Consider the following 22424-nt stretch of genomic DNA (forward strand, 5'->3'; position numbering starts at 1 on the left):
ATTTTCTTGTTTCAAATTTAGTTGTTCTATTCTATCTATTAATGCTATTAATGCATTTTAAAATGGTTGGTTCGACAACACTTCTTGGGGTGCGAAGCCAACGGATGAGCTACGAACCAGTAGGCGTTCAAAACGACTGGAAACTGGAACGGGCCAGTTTTACATTAAAAAAATAAGTGGGCTAAGAATAGTTCCTTGTGGAATCTCATGAACACAAATTGCTGACCCTCAACATAGACTAACATCCTGAATCCCATATTTGTATCGCCATTTAAAAGAACAGTAGCAGTGCACTGCAGCAGTGTTAAGACCTTCCCAATGCAAAAAACCCAAACAAATGCCATTGCATGATGCATGATAAAGTCATTGTCAGCGTTAATGGATTGCCATACGTTGATGCGTTAACGTGCCCGGCCCTTATAGCTTAGAAGCCTTCTTTAGGTATCCCGATCAGCACCAGCTGCTTTTACAGGATCTAAAATTAAACCAAGTATCTAGTATCTAGCTAGTCATACCGTGTAATATCCCGTAGTGCATTTTAGTAGGTCTGATGGCATTTTTTAGCCACTTGAAAAATAACACCTGAAGCTCTAACACAAAATTACTCTGGAAAAAAAGCCAGAAATGAAATGCAACTTGATCTCCTTGGAAGTCTCCCCACGTCCCTTTGATGCTGACACACTAACACACGCACGCGCACGCGCTGACACACGCGTAACACGTACACGCACACCCACAGCCGCCTACACGCGCATACCACACGCACGCACGCAGGCACGCACGCCCGCACACAGTGAGGTAGCTGGGGGGGGGGGGGAGTCTGCGCAGATGAGCTGCTCCAGTGAGTCCAGTACGGAGGGCTTGACGTAGGGAACTGGGAGAGGCGGGGCTTGTGGTTTGGCATCGAGTCGCGAGCGAGTCGCCCCTAACGCAGCCGGTCGGCCCCGTCTTTCATTCATCACCGGAACTGTGCAGCTCGTGCATCAAGCCCGCGGTACCGCCTGCCATCTAGTCTCCTCCGACCGCCGACACCAAGGACACCGCCGCCGGCCATCATCTCCGGTAAGACCTGCGAGAGCAGCCGGCCGAGGAGAGCGCGCGGCTCGGTGCCGTCCTATCGGGTTGCGCGAAGGAAAATGACCGGATCTACAGCATCCCTGTGCGGTGCTACTCGGTGCTCGGTAGGCCCGCAGGGGACATCGTGACGGATCGGCTCGTGTAGTATGGTTTGAATTCTAAATGTCCATTGGCATTATATAATCTGCCTAAATGTTGCTCGCCGGTGACAGCATGGTGACCTTGTGGAATTATTCGGGCAGAGATTGCTGTGCTTCGGTTATGACTGATGACGACACACGCCGCCGCTGAATGCCTTCAACACTTCTTACAGCATCATTCTGTTTCCTTCTGTTTGGTTCTTTTTTTCCCTCCCGAGGAGGCCACATGAACACAGCGCTGAACATATTAGGATGCTTAAGGACATTACGGTCATTATGGCCATGTTTAGTCCCATTCAATTCATCCTTCACTTCACATGACGACGGATGAGAACATGCATGACAACTTGGAATGCATACAACATACAACCAAGAGAATATGTGTGGTTCAAACTTCTACTTATAATCATGGGTTTGGTCCATTCATATTTGAAATTGTTTTTGGGGGCTGTGTCAGAAAATGGCTGTAGATGCAGAATTTAATTGGACAAAGTGTTCTGTAAATTAGGACAAAATAACAGAAACACCAGCAGGGGCCTGGAGGATGCAGTGTGCAGCTATTTGTGAACAGGGTGCATGTCAGAGAGGGATCGGAGAGCAAGGGCCCATTGATCAATTCGTCCCTTCACTTCATCAATGTTCGTAATTGGCTTTATCCATCTAAGTCACTTCTCAAGGGAAAAAAAGAAATAAAACAGACTATTAAAAAATCACTGCAAACAAAATGTCTTTGGACCTTGGGCATTGTGATGAGCCGCCTTTATTTTCTGACATGTTAGGGACAAAATAACATCCGATGATGGTTTTTCTGTTTAAGAGGAGTCATCCCTGGTGAATATGGAACATTTGAACTTGATATAATACATTTGAAACTGATGTTTTACATAAGACATTCATTTAAAAAAAGAAAGAAAGAATGAAATGTATTATATCTTCATTCAATATCTTTCCTGAATATATTTCCTGAACAGAAACTATTGGACAATACCAGGTAAAAATGTGTATTTCTTTATGTTTTAGCAGATAAATATTTGGACTCTTTAAATCACTACACAAATCACACAGCCATTTCAAATGGATTATTGTTTTAATTGGTCTGTGATTGATGCATGAACAGACCCACAGTAAAAACCTTCAGAACATAGAGGAGCCCTGTAAGTGCTGCTGAAGTGGGGATTTCTGGCTGAGAAAAAAAAAACTGAATTGTAAAATTCCAGCCTGATCTCCAAAACCTGTTCGTAAAAATGTATACGAAAATCATGAACATACAAATTCGTAGTGATACATACTGAATAAATACGGACTGCAACTGATGGCGTCACCCTATTCAAAGTGAATGGGGACCTGCACCCCGTAAACACACTTTGTGAAGTCTAACGATGTAAAATATACGTGTTATGATTGCATTTTTAACAATAAATCAATGTTAACTTGTAAGAATACAATACTAACCCTAACCCCCTCAAAAAATCCAACATGGTCCGCCATGTTGTTCACTCAAGGGGCGTGGTTAACCACCGCCAGTTCGTATGTATTGTTACAAATTTGTATGTTCAAGATTTTCGTATACATTTTTACAAACAGGTTTTGGAGATCACGTTGAAAATTCAGGTCAACAGAAGAAAAAGAAGAACCCGTGCACCTTGAAAATTCTCCAGTTAATTACTTACATCAAGACAATCACTTTTTGTATTACAAGCTTTCTAATGTATCATCTTTATATATGCGAGGAATTACCGTATGCTATTTTTTGTGATTTTAGTTCAAATCTACAGGCACAAACTGTAAAGTAACCACCTGTTTCTTGGATTTTTTGTTTCCACTAGTCGGAAAGAAGACATGTTATGAAAGCAAAACAGCACAAATCCTAAAAAATGATCAGTGCACAAAAATGTTGGGTATTGAAGTATTCAGAAAACGTTGATAAAACCCCCAATGATGTTACCGTGAGCCGTTGGTGTGAGGAATGTTTAACTGTGTGTTGTCGACTCATTTCCTATTCAACATGCAACTCGTTGATTGATCATGCCAGCTCTTGGCAGCATAAACATATGATAAAATGCCATAATCATTCAGTATGATCTCCAAGGGTTCAATATTTTAAATCAGGTCTCTGTTTATGCTGTTTTATGTGTTAGAAAGGTCTGATAATGCCGATACCGCCTGCATGTTTTATGATTTCATGGTTCTAATTTCCAGTCTAGTCCCATTGACACCATATTACATTGATTAATCGAGTAATCTGATAAAAATAATAATAATTGCAAAGAAAGGATCAACAGATTCTGAACCCGAGCGATATTTACAGTTTGCAACTTTATGACGGCGTGAACTCACTCTAGTTGGGCCGCAGCCATCGTTCCTATCGCTTCCTCTCATCACACACGGACGACGACAGAATGTTAAGCCACGTTTGTTCATTCAGCCTCTACATCATGTCAACATGAATCTGAGATTTTGGTGATTTGCTATTACCAGGCGGGGACGACTGCAAAACAACTTCTGAATTTGGGGCTCAAATTCAATATGAAAAACCTTTTTGTATCTAAATGAATCAACAAACAAAAAACACTTTGTCATATGCGGTTAGCGTGCCAACTTATTAACATATGTTATACTCATATTACTTATTAACATATGTTATACTTAGAAGAAATACGATTCACAAATGTTTCTGCCAAAGACAAAATCTAGTCGCCTACGCAGCTTTACCGATTGTACTAAGAATGTAAGTGGATATATATACTCACGTGAAAGTGACACCTCCTGCATTACTTCTCCTGTAACTCTATCACTCGTCTCAGATTGTGTAAGGGCCTTTCCGAGTGGAGCTGTGACGACCGGGGGGGGCGATGCTGGTTACAGTAATGGATCACAATTACAAAGAATCTGTAGTGCAGCTCATCTTCTATTGACACAAGAAAACAAATCATCATGAAGAATTAGTAACAAATCAACTGCAATTGCTCCAAAATAGCTCATCTGATTTGACATTTCTGACGTTATATAAAGACATTTAGGTCTCCATTTGCACAAATTCTTGAGGCACTGTTGTAATGCATTCTGGAATAAATTCTTCCCTCACACAATTTGACTATGCATGTGGAAATGCTCCATTTGGCGCACCATATGGACTCTAGATAGCTACTACCCCTTCATCCCGAACAAAAATGGGACACACACGAGAGTGCACAAAATGGAGGGATAGGATCCAGACTACGTGTAGATAACTCTTAGTAGTCACATTAAACCAGACACAGCTATGAAAGGATTTCCATTTAATGCACAGCTAATGTTAGAAGCCTTTTGTGGCATGAATGTTTGGTTTCAGTTTGCCTTTCGGTGTTTGAATCTTTGTTGCGAGGCAGGGCTCTGTAGGTGCAATGACAGTAATAACACACACATTCTAGAGATTTAAAGAGGCATAATTTATGATTTGGCAGGTGGGGACAGCAAACCAGCTCAAACATCCTCCACTGATTTATGGAATTAAACATTGATATCTTGAATAAATGTGTCAACTAGGGCTGAACTAGGATTTTCCACCGAAGCTTTAAATGTGTGTTGTCATATTTGAAGAAAGAGAGTAATTGAATTTGATTTTTTTTAAAGTCCCTTTCCATCCAATATTTTGTCCCCATTTAGCTTTGGTCCCCACGGTTTAACTGCAGAGCGGATAGATAATTCTCTGCAGGTTTGTGTGCACCTTTCTTATAAGTATGCAACTAACAATTATTTGTCTTTGTCGATTAATCTGCTGGCCATTTCCACTTCTAGTTGGCTATAAAATGACAGAAAATAGTGAAAAATGTCAATCTATTTTTCAAGATTTCTTGTTTTATCCCCAACTCAAATATATTTAGTTTAGTAACTGTCACAGGGGTGTGACAAACAACAACAACAACAACATTGCAACAGTCTGCAATTCACTTAATAGTTGTCATTATTGCAGCTTAATCAACATCTTATTAGTGCAGCTTTAATTAGTGATGGGACAGATGGGCGGCCATCCTTCCCGATACTCTTCTCCATCATATTCACTTTTATCCGCTCTTTTGAGCGGTGACTCACAATTGAAATACTTGCTGTTGTCATGAAAGCTCGCACAGCTGCTGGAGGGAGAGAAAGAAAGAGGCATAGAGAGCGAGAGAGACAGAAAGAAGTAGACAGACAGAGAGAGAGAGAGACAGAAAGAGGGAGAGGATGTGATCTGATGCCTTTTGACAGTTTGGTATTTGGAATTGAAAGCACGGAGGCATTATTGTATTAATCATGGAAGGGAGAGAACAAATAGGAAATCACTACATGGACATCCCATTCTCTACACTTTTGTCAACACATTTCCTCACACAGTCTCTGTCTCCCTCTCCCCATGCAAACAGGGCCGGGGTAACCTGTGGTGCCTCTCTACATTCCACGTGGGCTTTGGTCTGTTATGTGTGTTGTCACACTAGTCGGCTGCTGTATGCTGGCTGAATATTAGCTGCATTATCGTAACAATCTAACTGCTGCTTTCACGTTTCTGTCTCTGGTCATGGGACGTCTAACGTGGCCCTTGTGTGTGCTACGGTTCCTGCTAGCTGCCTTGATGGGTGTCATGTGACTATTGCTTAGCTGGGATGTCTTGGGTCACAAGTTGTTTTTGTTTTTGCCATCAAGACTTTAATTCATCCTGAATGACTTGTTTCTAAGAAACTTTTCAAAACGATAGAAATCTGAATCATTGGCAAATAGCCGATGCGTTCCAAGCTGCCAATGACTGTATTCTACTCCGCTCAAACATGATTGGTCACTAATCGCTACAAACGAACAATATATATCCAAAACGACGAACATAATCCAACACGGTAATGGCGATATAACTCCAATGCTTCAAAACAGCAACAACAGTGAGTGCCGTCATAATGACTACGTCCTCTTCGTAGCAACAGTCGATGGTTGGGAGGCAATGAGTCGATTAATGGAAGTTGGAAACCAAACACCATTTGCTTGTTATTTGCGTCTTTAAGGTGTTAAATTGTGGATCGTCTGTATTATAATAATGAATATGTGAGTTTCTTGAAATCTGTTCCTAGCTTTGACAGGTTTGTACAGGTTTCTGAAGGTGTCATGGCCAAAAACAAATGCTAATCCATCTGACTGCTTTAAGAGCCAGTGTGTTACCGAAAGTGAAAAGGACGAGGACGCTCGGTGGCTAATGGCCGCATCATGTCTGGAAAAAAATTGCGCAAGCGTTTTTTTTGGATTCCTTCGAGGCTCTTGCGTACTCATCGTGGTTTGCTTGAAAATCAGGACTTTTAATTATGGAAAACGTATTTGGCAAATCGAGTCCCTGATGTGGAATAATACAAATCTTAATCAAATAGTTTTATTGTGCAGAATTACATTGACGTCACAAACGTATAAATCTGCCTCTAAGAGGGCCTTACAGGGAGCGTTACACATAAACACTCGTACATGCACTTGCACTCACATGCACACACACACACACATTGTGTGTCGCACCACAGGGACCGTGGAGATTAATGACTGTATAGGTGCTGCAGTGCAGAGGGGAGGCCAGGGGGAGAGGACAAGAGGAGGGAGGGATAGATTTAGGAGTGGGGTGTGGGGGGGGGGGGGGCAGGGAGGGTCAGGAGGAGGGGGGGATGGTAGGGATGAAGAATAGGAGAGTGGGGGGTGGTTAGGAGAAGCTGGAGAGCAGGCTGAATGAAGTGTGTATTGGGCCAGTAGGAAGTGAGGAGATGAGGAGGGTCGGGACTAAAATAGAAGGAGGCAAAGGAGAGGTGAGAGGCCAAGAGAAGCCTAGGAGGAAATGGAGGAGTCAAGACGGAGACGAGGAGGAGGTGGAGGAGAAGAATGCTGCAGCTTTTTTGTCCTCAGATAGGCGTGACTCGTGATGAACTGCTGCAAAGTCAACGCGGGCTTGCTCAGTGTTGGAGATGCATTCACTCTCCCTCCATGAAATCGGACAGAGCAGACACAGGAGAAAACACAAAGCCCTCATTTATCTTCCCTCCACTGTTTCATCATATTTATTACACCGGCAGCTGTCCGTGGGTGTAATGACACACATATAATCCCCGCCCATCCCCCGGCCCCCTCCTCCTGCTCATGACCCTCATTTTACTGGATTCATTCACATGGATTTGTGTCCCACGTCAGAATCAAGAATTCTAAAACGTCATGCAGACAGGAATCCAGAGCAAAACCCCGGTTCTGAAAGCTATTTTTATTCGGCCATTTAAGCGTTTTCAGCGGGTATTTTAACTTTTGCGCAATGACGACCCGGGACAAATGAAAGCAGAATGAAAAAGGATCAATCAATGCTTCCTGTCGTACCACAGAAAATAACTACATTCAAATGCAATGATGTTGATATTTGAAATCCCAGGTGCAAAGACCAACCAACAATGTGCCATTAAGCTCCAAGTTATTAAAAAGGTAAAATGAACATATAATGTTGCCATGCACTTTAACGGCATTGTCAATGTCTTTTGAGGGGAAACCTATTGTCTCAGGTTTCTGAAATAACTTTCTAATCCTCGTCTGCCGAGGTCGGACGAAAGAAACACTAGACTTGTTTGGATTCTTTTTGCAATGGAAAACGTTATTTGTGTGTTTAAACGGCAGCTGTTATCCAGGGGAAACATGGTTTAATGGTATAATACTTTCAGAACAAAGGGTTTCAGACACATTATTGCGTCACAGTCATCATAATAGAACACATTTCTATTAATCCGCAGCAGGAAATAGTCCCTTAATAACTGCTCCTTTCCTCTCTCATTAAAAAAATAGAGAGACGGGATGGAAGAATTTTTGGAGCATTTTATGATAAAGAAACAATGAATCTATGTGACCGGTTTTTCATTTTTGATATTTAAAAAATGTCACCCTTTATATTTCCAAATACAGTGTTAATGAGCAAATGTGAAAACTGAATAATTTATATCAATTTTATTATTATTGTTGATAAGATTATTCACAAATAATAATATTAACGGGGCACCACCTGGGATCAGGGACCAAAAACCACTACACCAACTATAAAGTCTCATAATTGCCACTCAATACAACATTGAAGGTTTGAATTTGAGGATGGGCCACAATATCCAGCTCCAGAGACAGAGAGCGAGAGGGATCGCAAGAGAGTAAAGAGGTGGAGAGAAGCTAGAAAACTTCAATCTATTGGTGTACATCGGCCATCTTTTGGGTAGTTTTATGAGTGATTAGTAAACAATGAAGGAAAAAGGGAAATGGAAAACTCAAAGCAAAGCAGATATTCACCACTGCAGCAAGATGCAGAAACACAGTGTTTCCCCCATAAGAAAGTGTGGAATTTTTTTTTACTATAACTCCTCGCTTTTGCATGGCAGTTTCCCTCCAGCACGCGCGCACTTGTGCACCAGCGGACAGAGAGCGCACGTCTGTCCGCACTGCCCCCTCGTCGGCCAGATCGTTTGTCAATGCAAGATCACCCTCTCTTCTTTTAACCGATAAAGTTACAGGTGAACGAGCCAGCAAAACAACACTAACAGCCTTGTCTTCCTCCTCTGAAGTCTTCCTCCTCTGAAGAATGGCGTCTTCCTCCTCTGAAGAATGGCATCTTCCTCTGCAGATTGAAGTTCCTGAAGATACAATTCTGAAATTTTCTTTCAGTTTCCTTAGAGCAGCAACGTTGTTCCTTCCTTACACCAAGCTTAAGTCGGACGGAAAGGGGATGAATTGGAAGACAAGGTTGTTTTTATAGTATCAGTGACGTTAGGCAGACCACCGGAGTGTCTACAGCCCATGTCCAGTGACACCACAGTGTTAAAACCAAAATCCAAAAAGTGTGGTTATCTTCTTCCATCGTACAGATCCCAGCATCCCTGCCATGATAGTTTGTTAAATTAGAAACCGGAGCCAGGAGATGGTTTGCTTAGCTTAGCATAAAGGGAAAAAGGACAAGGTTTCTGCTTCCCACCATCAGCCACCAAAGTTTTACTACACTGTGCTAGAAGCAGCCAATTCTTCCGACTGGCCTTTAAGTAGGGATGGGTATTGTTTGGATTTTTCCCAATACCTAAACAGTGCCCGAAACAATACTTTAATAAAAAAAAGCACGAAACAACAAATAACGCTTTTTATTGCCAGGGCTAATTATTTTCTTCAAATTGAACAATATATTAATTGCTTAGAGTATGCTAGGAATATAAATAAATACAAAACACTTGGCTTCAAACTACAGCTTCAAACGTTTTTAAACTATGAACAATATATGAACCGTTAATAGAATGTTCATAGTTTGAAGTTTGAAGACCAACGGTACCCAACCCTACCTTTAAGGCAGCAGAATGGTACGGCACGGCTCTACACAATCCCAAAGGTTATGGACAGTGCTTGATACCTTTTTTTGGTATCGACGCAGTCTGGGTTCCAAGTGAGCTGTACCAATACAAGAGTTACACTACAAGCCACTGAGTTGTTTGGTCCTTACTAAGGACATACTGCATATCCCATTTTTAATAGCAGAAACAATTTGTTCATTCACTCAACCAACTATAGAGCCCAATATATAGCTTTTTAATAGAAATATGCTCTGTTTAAAGCATGGTCCCTCATACACAGATTATTACTCATCTGATTATTTCGGTGCCTACTGCAGCCGGTGTCCACCCATCAGGCTTAAGGGCTATTTGAAGCGGCAAGAAGCGATGGATCACAAACCAACCAAGTGGACAGCAGTGACCCAGCCAGGCCTCCAACAAACGTTCATATGGTTGCACAACTGATGATCAGGGATCAACGTTTGATTGCCATTTTAAGTCACTGATTCTAACCACAAACTCATTGTCCTCTCAGCATTGAAGTCCATTGTGGGTCTTCGATTGTGGGTCCCTCAAGTGACACCAATGTCAGCTAACCACCATCTCTACCTTTAGAGATGACCTCCAGCCTGTCTTGACTTGGCAGAGACATTCTGAATTCCCTCTCACGTTCAGCTGAAGAGACCAGGGTGGACAATAATATGCTTACTCTAACTATTTTACATATTTTAAACATGCTGGTAATCATGTCAGGTTTGGATGGCGGAAGTAGGACCCAATCGCAGACTCAGCAAACAAAAATACTTTATTTAAGCAAAAACAAACAAAATGCCTTGCATGGGCAAACAGGCACCAGGACAACACGACCACCGAAAACACTCAACAACATTGACTAACAACTCCAACAAGAAGCCAATGGACCCACCTGGTTTAAATACCCTGAGAAGGTGCAGGTGATTGGAAACAACAGGAAACAATCAGGAACACGGCAGGCAATCAAACTCCGAGAAAAAATCAACCCTTAACGTTGAGCCCTGCCAACCCATGCCCAGTGGGCAATTTTAGGTCTAAAACGTTTTTATCAAAATCACATTCAACTTGATTTTTATGGTTTAAAAATAAAAGGAAATTGCAAAATAATAAATAAATATAATTATATAAAATAAATAATGTATATAATTAACATACATAAAGTAAAAATCTGTAGAATCATCTGGTTAAAAGCTCATCAGTTGATTGCAGCTCACGAGAACGGATAACGCATTATTTATGGCCGATGCTACGTTTAACAGGTGGAAGTCTTAAACCATTAAGTACTTTTCCTGAAGCGGTTCAGTAAATGCTTGAAGAAAGCGATGCTTCAAGTAGTGGGGTAATGCTTCTTCTGGTGCTGGTTAACGGACTCTAAGAGTTCTTGCCAAGGTAAGGGCAACATAATATACTATGGGTTTCTTTTAACCTTTTTTTAATTTGGTAGTTAACTACACACTAATGACAAAATTCATATCTTCCCTTTTTTTTCTAGGAAGGACACCTCTTCCCCATCTCCTGGGCAGCTGACAGGCCCGGAATCAGCCAAAGGCACAGAAGAATAGACCTGAGGGGACAATGATGAACAGTGAATGAGCATTAACACTTTGTACATTGTAGAGCAATACTAAGCTCTACATATTAAAAACTGTAAAGACTAAATGGTGTTTGAATTTTTTATTTGCTATTTGGTTCAACCGGTTTTCTTGGAAAACAATCTCCATTAATGTTGTTATAATCAACTGGGGGATGTTTATCTATTAATCACAATATACGATAATTATCTTGATGCATTTCTCCATGGTCATGTTCTTACTATAAATTCAGCTGTGATCCTGGGAAGAGGCAGACGTCCTAGGAAACTGCACCCTGGTTCCTCTTACACAACTTTTTTTTCAATGGAAAAGCTACAATCACTGGATTGAATCGTTAAATGTGGAACTTTGGTGAAATTTGACCGGTTTAATTTAACAGTTGACCAAGAGCAAGCAAAACTCAATAACTTTACAGTAGTAAACCGCATTGTGCAGAGAAATATATTGTGTCTCAGGCTGCTTGGAGAGCTTGCTGAGGATATGAGAGTTAGGGTTGAATTCAGATCATCCAGCTACCACCACATTTGTGCTATGATTCAAACCCTGCTTGCGTGTTGCTGCTGTGATATCTTCGAGGTTTCACCAAAGCTTTGTCGTTGTCGCATCAACTTGTGAAACCCACGTTTGGCATCAAAGGGAAGCATGTTGTGTCATTTTGGCTTTTCTCCACCTATGGCAGGCAGTTTTAATTTCTGCAAACCTAAAATTGACTGCAACAAGGGGAGAACGCTCACTTCTGCCACTTTACTACAGCGGTCTAAAGGGTAGACGAAATATTTGGACATGGTATCCTGAATGCTAGTTAATTGTCTTCCACTATGACCCAAATGTCAAATAGTTTAGGTAGTCTGGTCCAAATGGACAACTACTAACCAACTCATTTGATTTTTTAAATGCGCGTGTGTTTTTGGGGTCGGGGGGATGGGGTGGTTGGGATAGGGGCTAGCCATTTGAGAGCAGTGATCTAGTCAAGACCACCTTAAGCTATACACCAGTGTTTCCCAAACTGGGGGTTGCGGCTTCATCGCCAACCCTGACACACAGCCAGGGTAAAAAAACATGGCTGTGTGTGCTCATGAAACCGACAGGAGGACTCGCGTGTGTTGTGTTCGAACCGGGCCCCCCAGAACAGCTCAGGTTTCAAGCGGACGAGTGCAGCAAAGAGAGGGAGAGAGAGAGAGACACGCAGCATCAGAAAGACATTGAAAAAGACACGGTGCGACAAAGAAAAAATGGTTTACTGTTTTCACTGTTCCCACCTTCAATTTTAATATTTGTATATGTAAATTTATTTGACAATATGCTATCAAAATGTAAAACTGTTGAGTGGAAAAGTAAATCCATATGTAAGTTATTTTTTGATAATGTATATATTATAATCGGATTACAATGTCCCTATATCCTTAAAGGAGGCCGTGACAAAAAAGTTTGGGAACCACTGAGCTAGACCAAGACCAGGCCCATTAGTCCTCGTAATGTTTCAGTGTGTTTTTTGGATCCTGTTTTGCAGAGGAATTCTTTGTGGTTCATTTTTTTGTGTGCGTGAAGAGGAACGGGGGATCGAATAAAATAGCTTTAGATTCCAACGAGACTTTTAAAACATTTTCTTGAGAACAAGGCCCATCTCTAGTACCTCAACACTGCTTGAGAGTATTCTACTAAGAGGTGGTGCAATACAAAATAAACCTAATGTAATTCTAGAGTTAGTATAGTATTGTTATCAATGTTATGTTTGAGTCAAGCTCCCACCCATTTAATTATTTTATCGGGTCGATGACTACAATTGAAATTTTCCTGCACAAGTGAACAAAGTTACTGATGAGAGCAGTGTTATTGATCATAGACTTTAATTCAGCACAAGGCACTTTCAGCACTGTGACCTATTAAACAGAAGGAGACCCAGTATCGGTGGGCATGCCTCTCTCAAAATGGAAGTTATTCACTTTTTCATTAGGGGTAATAATGGGAAAAGACGAAAAAAACATTTTAGCAGAGGGCCGCTGACCATTTATGGTCCCTAGTTTTGGCATTCACAATTAATGCTGTGAGTAAGTGAATGCATGGCTGGTCAAAAGATCAACAATTAACCACTAACATCTAATAAAGAAGTTTGTTTTATGCTAGTTTTACATTACATTCAACTAGCTTTCTTTCGTAAAAATGTATTTGCAATAGGGGTCATTTCTGGGATAGGGTGGGACTCTTTTAAAAGCAATACATCTAAAGTTTAGCATTAACCATGACCTCTGTCTTTACGATGGCCCACTATGGAATCATCCGTTACGCCAAAATGGATGAGCATCAATAATAAGATTTCTCTCTATATCATTCTACAAGGTCATTTTAGAAGCTGGTTCCTGGCTCACATTTTTTGTCACATATAGAACTTGATTTGTGATTCATGAGCGCCAAGGAAAACCCGGATTTTGCTTGGAAGTGGCGCTTTTGTTGGAGAGCTTAACAATTTTGTGACATGGGGAGAAATTAGGATATATAGTGTCAGTTAGATACTGGACACAGATGTTAGGAGTAATGTATTGTAGTTACTGTGTTAATCAGATATAGCACTCTTTGTTGAAAAGGAAATAATAATTAAGAGCCATGCAGATTATGACTTTAGGGACGTACTGTATATAATCCAAAAATAATTAAAGTTTTCTATGGAGAGACACATGTCTCTGCTACAAAAATGGCACTATATTTGATAAAATAAAGGTAAACTGCGTGCCATCTTCCGGCAATTACAGTACCACAGTTTATAACCAGAGCAGAACACAAATACACTCAGCATGTGTAGTAATAGGTTCATTTGCTTTGCCTTTTCTGAAAGCATGACTTACACAGAGCAAAGCAGTGTAGGTTATAATATGAAGTATATTGTACTGCTGTCTCGTTTAATGGGAACGAACACGGAGTGATGATTGACAGATTTCCCCAACTAATCATTTTCTGGTGCCTCTGTGTCAATGGTTTGTTTCATGTATAGGCGGGGCTGCGTGGGAAAAATGACATGGAGCCTGCTATCGCGCAACAGAGCGGTTTGCTTATGTCTTTACGTCCGCAACGATTCTACTGGCATGAAGCACTGGAGCCAAGGATCTTCCCAGGAGACATGAATGGTTTTGGTGTCCATGTTCTCGTCACACCAGCAGGATAATCTACCGAAGACATGGTGTGTTCCTTTGTGTTCTTCAGGTGCTCAGGATATTTTTTTCTGTTGCATTGGAATGTTTCTTTTCTGTGTGGGAAGACGTAGAGGAGAGCTGGCAACATACTCCAAATAAATCTAATCTGGCTGGTTAAAAAAAGACAAAATTATATTTTTTTTATGTGCGACATTGTGTACTGCCTTAGCGTCCTTTGTTTTGATCCTACCCGGAAACCATCAGATCAGTAATCTCTTTGGTTACATCATATAATTCCTATAATGCTTCCTCCTGGGGTTGGAGTTTTTCCGGCATTGCTGGAAACTTAATCACCAATCATAGATTTAAGATAAAAATGGGTAAATCTGGAGATGTGCCAAGTACACAGGAGGGTTGTTTGATTCACTGAAAAAAGTCACCAGAAAGAATTTGCTTATATGTTTGCATATTTGGATTTCAGATCCCTCCAACTCATTGTGTCTTTTCACACCAAAATTTCCAAGCTCCTCCAACTGGCACGGGTCATAATCAAATGACCCGACCCAAATCCACGGCCAGCATACTGGCAATTGCCCACAGTGGTGTATGTGATGGCAGTTCAACAGTTGTTTTGCAAATGTGCCAAATTCCATTTTGTGTTGAGTACACTGCCAGTCAAATAGCGGGACAAAGCAAGAGCATGAGAGACTGAATAGACGAATAATGAATCGATAAGTGTTTTAGAGCGAGAGCGGGAAAGGGGAGCACAATACTCAATGATCCCTCTCATTGGCAGGACCGAACTATCCAGCAAGGCCTGACACCTCATCTCAAAGCATCAAAGCATGATGGAAAAATACCAGAGTCCACAGTGTGTATGTGTGTGTCGGCTGTGACCAGACAGTGTTTTCACTACAGATGCCCTTACAGCTCACATGGCCCATTGATAGATTTTTGGAACATATCTAGCATTTCTGTTTTAGCCTCTTTAACACAAACAATACAGGCTAACCGGTTGTGAAAAAGGGCCTGTAATTACCAAGTACTGTACAGCTACAATAACAAAGTTTGTTTCATATAAACAAGCACATTCTTTATACTATGTTTAAACATTTTTCATACAGCGATAAATCTCTATGTTGGGTAATGTTTTATAAAAAGGATACAACTACTTCTATAGTCTCCTTGTAGAACCACTTTTCCATCAACAGTTACTTAACCCTTGTCTACACTGGCAACATGTCCTCTCTATCAAATACCACTGCTTGGTCAGTGGTCCTACAATTCAAACTATGACGCCTTTAATGCCAACTTCCATTTTCACAGGAAACTACTTGGTTTGGTTTGAAAACCATTGACATTAGGTTTGGAAAAGATTGTGGTTTGGAATAAAATAAGCAATTATTTTACGTAGAATACAAGTCTACGTTATCTTGGCGCTAAGTAGTGGGGTTAGGTAATTGTTGACTTTTAGTTTCCTAATGGAAACTCTTGCTGGTCTCATAGGTAAAAGTTATGTGTATTGTAAAAGTTATGTTAAACAAAACAGATTAGAAGAAAGAAAAGGACGGCGGTTAGGGTAAAAACAACCTTCTTACTTAGTTAAGTATTCGACATTACTTCATGTAATGTCGTCAGTTATGTAACATATTTAAGTAGGCTACATTGTGCACACTATGTAGTAATGTTGCTTAACTCTAAACTCCAAAAAGTCAACTTTGACTTCAAACGGGACCCAAACACATGTCTCCTCTGTGAAAGTCCTGTGTCATGTGAAATTCCTGTACATAAAACGTTTGGGTTAGGTTTTGGAAAAGATCCTGTTTTGGGTTCAAACAGCAATGTTTTTTACTGGGCTACAATACCTAAAGTTACCTAATGTTATGCAATGGTAATGCTACTTAGCAGTGCATAACTTAAAGTGAGTCAATGTTGTCAATCCTGACAATCCTGGGTGAAAGTACTCAGGTTGTAGACCCAACCGATCACAACAATCCCCAAGATATGTAGACTTTACCACTCTTTACACTTTCTGAAAGTACTTCCCCCTTTGCTCTAGCAATAACTATGGTGGAGCGTTTTAGTTTGACACGTAGGGTCACAGATGAAGCTGGCATATTTGGCACGTTGCGAGAGATAAGGGGCTGACACCAGACATGTTTCAGTCGGAATATTAAGTTTTTCCTTCCCACTGAAGTCTTCCATTGATGTTAATATGTTTCTATGTACACTCGCTAAATACTGGCATGCACTTCTGTTGAAGGTGTGGACTGCCATATTTATATTTATACATTTCTAAGCATTGCTTTAGTTGTGTCCGGTTTGATGTTGTAGAACTGCCCGTTCTGTTTTGGAGTGTTATAAGCATTGCAGCACTACTCAAATGATGCTGTTGTTGCATTTTGCAGCCATGGTTAGTATGCTATTGTTATTTATTTTGGCAGCATGACTTGTAGATGTGCCCCATGTATTCACAAAAAAAGAGCTTAAACCTGTGTTTTAAATGTTAAAGATGCTAGATTCTTCAATAAATGTGAATTTTCAAAACCTTTGATCATTTTGTCACCTTTTTGGACAAATTGGTATGATCATATAAGTAGGATTTTTCTAAAGGCGTGTAACATACTTTCTCATGACCCTTCCCCCAGTTCCCCTCTTGGCATTTCAGTGCGACATTGCTCGAGGATTTTCAATGTGATTATTTTTCTACACAATGTTTTTCTCAACTTGCTCATGCCCCTGTTTGCAGAGAGAAGTATCCTGTGTGGACTCTCTTGTTGTCTGGTGTTAAGGGCCTGCTCTCGTTCTGAATTCTTAGTGACTTGGTACATTCCTAGTCCAGCCGTCTCCTCTATCGTCAACTATCTGCCAATGGAAACACTAAACCTGTCTTTACCTCCCTCTTCCATAGCTCCTACTTGGTGTAAACTGGGTTCATCTGTGGAAGGAGCCGTTTAGATGTACTCATAGCTGGTTCTCAGGATACTCACCATGGCGGTGTTCTTGCCCTACTCTTCTCTATCCTATGGTTGCGCACTCTCCTTTGGAATCCTTCCTTCTTACCTTGTTATCTATGACTTGATGTTTGGACTTGTACCACCTTACTAGATATAATGTTTATACGACAACCGGTGTATCTGGCTTGAATCTACATTCCTGTTAATGGGGTATTTCTTGTCTTTTTCTGTGTGCTTTGCTTCCGGGCCCCATTTTTATTGTGAAATACTTAGGGATAAAGCTGCCCTGCGTGTATGTGTGGCCATCTGTTGGGTCAAGCCATTCAGTCACAGTAATCCTCCCTGTCTTCTCAACCACAATTGGGCACATCTGGTCCATGGAGGTTAATAGTAGTTCTATTCTTGAACTGTAATCATACAATCATCACTCAAAATAACCAACTGGGGAGTTCGAAGCTAATGCAGAAAAGCAGTGCTTCAGATAGAGACAGACTTTAATGTCTTCAAGGGGGAATTTGTTCCCACAGCAACTGCACGGTTTCCTGTATCTGTGTCTGATTGGGAGTAGCATAAATGATTGGATATGGCGGTGACCATGGTCATGTTTTATGGTGACAGCTATGACTGTGATGGCTCTGTTATTAAGATTCAGACATGATCACGTCATAAGCCATTTTCTCATATGAATTGGACACTTTTTGGACGTTCAGTGTGGCGGTACTCTATTCACTGCCAGATATTCATTAGTAGATGTGCATTGCATTCAATTGAAAGGTAGTTGCAGACTCAGGCTGTACTCAAGACTGGTGTGCTTGGTCCTATGGTTACCAGTTTCAGTTTTCCTTTATGCATGGACACATGCATATATATCTTTTCAGTGATTGGAATGTTGGATTGTGGTCATTCTTTGCCGTATTCTTTTGTGATGTTGGCAGCTGCTTTTTATGGTGTGTCCTTTTAGTCTGGCTAGTCTCGTTTAAAGAAAAAACTAAATTACACAGAATCCCGCTCCCTTATTGGTTTTTAAATGCAAAACACTTTGGAACTCCAGTGATCCAGACTCTATTTGAGTACCCAACACCATTTGTTATTTGCCCTGATATTTTATCTGGATTAATTTACAGTATTGGGGTTTCAGGATATATGAAACAACTTTGTTCCCAGTGTTCACCCATTCTATTGTCTGTATAAACTCTTTGAATTATTTAGCCACATTCTGGACAAATGTGTGTAATGTGGAGTAGGTGTCAGAGGGTATTAGTTTAAGGATTAGGGGACTGAGGTTATGGATTTACCGGATGGATGGGAAAAGACATAGGGTTTAAGATAGGTGCCAGTCTTCTACTTCCTGTCTCTGTTTTTCATTAATCTGTTTTTGGCCCTTCTTGATGTCCGTTTCTGCCACTTCAGCCTGGCTCATGTAGTTTGTTTCCCTCTGCCTTGCATTTCCTTAGCTCCTCTGTTTAATTCATCTTGCTCCCTTTGCTGTCTTTCTGTCTGGACTATTCTTTAGGGAGCTCTCACAAGTTATTGGTTCATTTTGTATCTAGTCTAGTTATTGGACAAAATTAAAGCAGACCAAATCTCAAGAAATGCCATTTCAAAGTATAAAATGGTGGAATTTAAAATATTGTTGTGAATTGTTTTGACATTTACTTTCACTGTGAACAAAAATGTTTTCGTATACTTTAATCGCTATTTTTGTTGGTTGAGATGTCAAGCCAACATCGGACTGGAACTGCAGAGTTCCAAGTCAGTCCTATTCCACTCATGTCATTTGTCTGTATTCAACCACACAGGAGCAGATGGGTAAGACTCTAATCTTGCTGCAATAAAACCACACAAGGGTTTTGTAGGAAACCTTCCAAGACCAGCTCTCACAATTGGCCTTTAGGTGATTTTTTTTGTCTGCACCAGAATGTGATTGATCAGTTACTCAAAATTGGCCAAACAAATGATACAAGATTTACATTAATATGGACTTAAGTTTGACCTGTGAAAGCGCCGTTAATCTAAACCAGCTGCATGGTTTGTCTCTCAATCGCAATCATCTGTGATCAACTCCCCTATGTTCAGTTCTTTTGGATTGATTCAAAATGTTGTTGTCTGTCTTTGCGTTCATATTCAAATATGACCACCTGCAGTGTTTTTCTCCTCCTGTCCTGCTTGCTATGAAATCCGGTACCAATCCCATCCATTTTACTCTTTTTTTTCCTTTTCAATCCCATTGTAAACATTGACCATTACAAATATTTCAACCAAAACCAAAAAAGGTCTTATTCTAATTGGCAATGTTCTCTGACTTGACATAAATGAATGCTTAGGGGGTCTAAGCATTGGATGCCGTGTTCTCTCATTACTGAATTATATTCTTATATTTTCTTAATTTAACAATCTATGCTTTACCACTGAACTGCTTTTACTGACTGCTTACAGTATGTTTAATTCACATTGTGCAATACATATGAACACAATGCATCCAATTATGCTGTTTTGCTGTATCGTCCTTTGTGTTATATCTCTGAAGAAGCTTGTTTGTTGAATCAAAATATGAGCTTTCTGTGTTTCTGCACATCCCAGAATTGGCCTCCTGTGAGGAATTCCTGGGTTAGAACAGTTCTTGGGCTGTCCTAATCCTGTTTTTAATAAAAATAAACACAATTTACAATAATCTCTCCCCCACTTTGTATCTCATCAGTTATTTCAAGATGAAGATCGATACCAGCCTGACTATGCTCCAGCTCCCAGAGGCCCTGTCCCAGGCAGGCCTCCAGTTCTCTGTGGCCACAGAGGAGGATTTTGATGATATCATGGCCATGAGCCAGGACATCTATGGTGGCCTTGATTACCTTCCCACTCGATACACCGACTGGCTGCAGGAGACCAACCGCACAGTCATACTGGCTCGCAAGCAGGGAAAAGTGGTAAGTAAAATGAATAGCATGAGGTCAGAGCAAGTGTAATATTCTTAAGACCAGTTTTATTTCAATGTCATGGTAATGATTTTCATGACTTCCGGTTTGATGGTCTACAACAGGGGTAACCAATAGGTCGATCGACCAGTTGATCGCAAGGCAGTATGACTAGATCGCCTGCCATCGATAAAAATAAATCACGTCATGTCACGCATGCACAGTCGACCACGGGAGTTGACAGAAACTAATGTTAATTAGCTATCCTTGCTTGTATATACATTTAATTTCATTCAAAAGCAACCATGTCTGACTCCAATCAGCAATTAAGATAATGACCAAGAATGTGTGGAATTGTTGTGACAATTCCCCGGCCTGCATCGCTGTTTGGTTACCACTAGTTATTACACTACTGCGCCCCCCCCCCCCCCCATTTCCCCTGGGGGGAGGGGGTAGATCGCCATGACTTGGTCATTTGAAAAGTAGCTCGCGACCCGAAAAAGTGCGGGCACCCCTGGTCTACAAGGAAGTAAAAAAATTGGTGCAGGAACAGGGGCAGATAGCTGAAACTATGTGTTTGGTGTCCGTTGAGCCAAGATAGTCCACATGATGTCCAGTGATATAGCCCTAGTGTCTTTCCATCTTGTCTTGGGGGACCCCACAGATATCATTGGGTTCCTCTCTCATTTACAAAATACTGCCATAGGAAGACGTCAAGGAAGCATCCCGATTAGGTGCCTGAAGCATCTCTGAATCCCTTTGACACTAAAAAGCTGTGGTTCTTCTCTGAGCATTTACATCCAAAGGTCATGACCAAAGAATAATTTTGGAAAGCCAGCGTGTGCAATTAGGGTCTGATGGCAACAAAAGAGGGCATGTTGCTTAGTCTGTTTTCACCGCGAAACAAATAGACAGAAGAAATGGGATCTTGATTGCGGCTCCACGGAGTATCTTTTAGTCCCTGAAATCTCATAAACAGGTTGTCAGAGATTTGCGGGGAGGAAGGACTCAGACGCAAAGTTCAAAAACAAAAGGGACTTTAATAGTCAAAAGCAAAAGGCCAAGGGGCAAAAATACACAGGAACCAGGGGAAAAACCGCAGGAAGGAAACTACAAACATCCACGACGATAGACGAGGACATGCGTGGCAAAAGACAATGACGCGACAAGTGACAACAGTCACACATGGTTTAAATACACTAGGGAGGTGCAGGTGATTGGACACAGTTGGAAACTATTAGACGATCAAAGGGGATGACATGACAAGGCAGGAAGTGAAGTTACCCGGGGACACGAGTGGCAGAAAACTACAAATACAACAGGAAGTGAACCACACCGTGACACAGGTTAAGCTGCATTGTCCCACCTACAGGAATGAGGTAAAGTTCTGAAAAAGACGTGTCAATATCATTGTTTCTTTTCTCTGTTCTTTTCTGTGATACTCAACAGATTGCTCTGGAGTCTGTCTGTGTGATTGATGATGGGGAGACTATGCTGGTGGAAGGTCTACGTGTTGCCCCTCAGGAAAGGGGAAAGGGCGTGGCAGGAGTTCTTCTTCGCTTTTGTTGCGAGCTGGTCAAGACCAAGTACCCTGATGTCAAAGTAAGCCGCTTGACCCGTGATGATCAACTTGGACCCAAGGACTTCCAGAAGTATCGTCTCATAACCAAGCAGGTACCAACAAAAAAATAAGACTCTGTGTTTCCTTCTGTGCCGAGTATTACTGAATGATGTTAATAATCAACATGCAAGATGCATAAGCTTGCTTTCAGTCTGTTTGTTTACTTTTGTGGTACTTTGTCAGCTCATACATTGGCTTCATTCTCACAGAGTATTCTGTTGGTACGCTTCCGAGCAGAAGACCTCAAGCTACGTCTGTCCGAGCTGGGTCTGGGTGGAGACATCCAATCCTCTCTGTCTACCTCCTCCAACCTTCCTCCGGTGCGTCTTGACCCCACAGCTGTTGAACGGCTGTATTTAACCACTGGCCTGATGCAGGGGATCCTTCCTAATGCCACCATCATTCAAGACTGGCAGCCATTCAAGCTTCTGCCCAGTAACATGGGTATACTACTGAAGAAGGACATTGACTGGGTGGTAGATGATCTGTCCAACCCTATCGTGGCCAGTCTCTGTACCTTCCCTTTCAGAGTGCCCATTGGAAATGACTGGTAATTTTTTTTTTATTTTTACATAACTGTGAATAAGAAAGTGTTTAATAATGTAGTTGGATGCACTGCTTTGTGCCATACAATATTTTTATGGTACCATGGGCATGT

The 22424-nt window shown here is 41.2% G+C and overlaps 1 protein-coding gene across 2 annotated transcripts in view; it reads left to right on the forward strand.

Annotated features, from left to right (window-relative positions):
- Positions 1-840: 840 nt before the first annotated feature.
- nat16 (N-acetyltransferase 16) overlaps positions 841-22424 on the forward strand; it is a 30454-nt gene continuing 8870 nt past the window's right edge. The window contains exons 1-5 of one of the 2 annotated variants that reach the window (XM_040180453.2): positions 865-1062; positions 14138-14323; positions 19932-20157; positions 21595-21819; positions 21976-22316. In XM_040180453.2, coding sequence (XP_040036387.1) covers positions 14268-14323; positions 19932-20157; positions 21595-21819; positions 21976-22316 — 848 coding nt within the window. In that variant the 5' untranslated portion in view covers positions 865-1062; positions 14138-14267. Of the gene's footprint in view, positions 1063-14137; positions 14324-19931; positions 20158-21594; positions 21820-21975; positions 22317-22424 lie in introns of both variants that reach the window. The other variant, XM_040180454.2, reaches the window with a different exon arrangement.

Source organism: Gasterosteus aculeatus, chromosome 7 (genome assembly GCF_964276395.1).
Source record: "Gasterosteus aculeatus chromosome 7, fGasAcu3.hap1.1, whole genome shotgun sequence".
In the NCBI taxonomy this organism is placed as follows: domain Eukaryota; kingdom Metazoa; phylum Chordata; class Actinopteri; order Perciformes; family Gasterosteidae; genus Gasterosteus; species Gasterosteus aculeatus.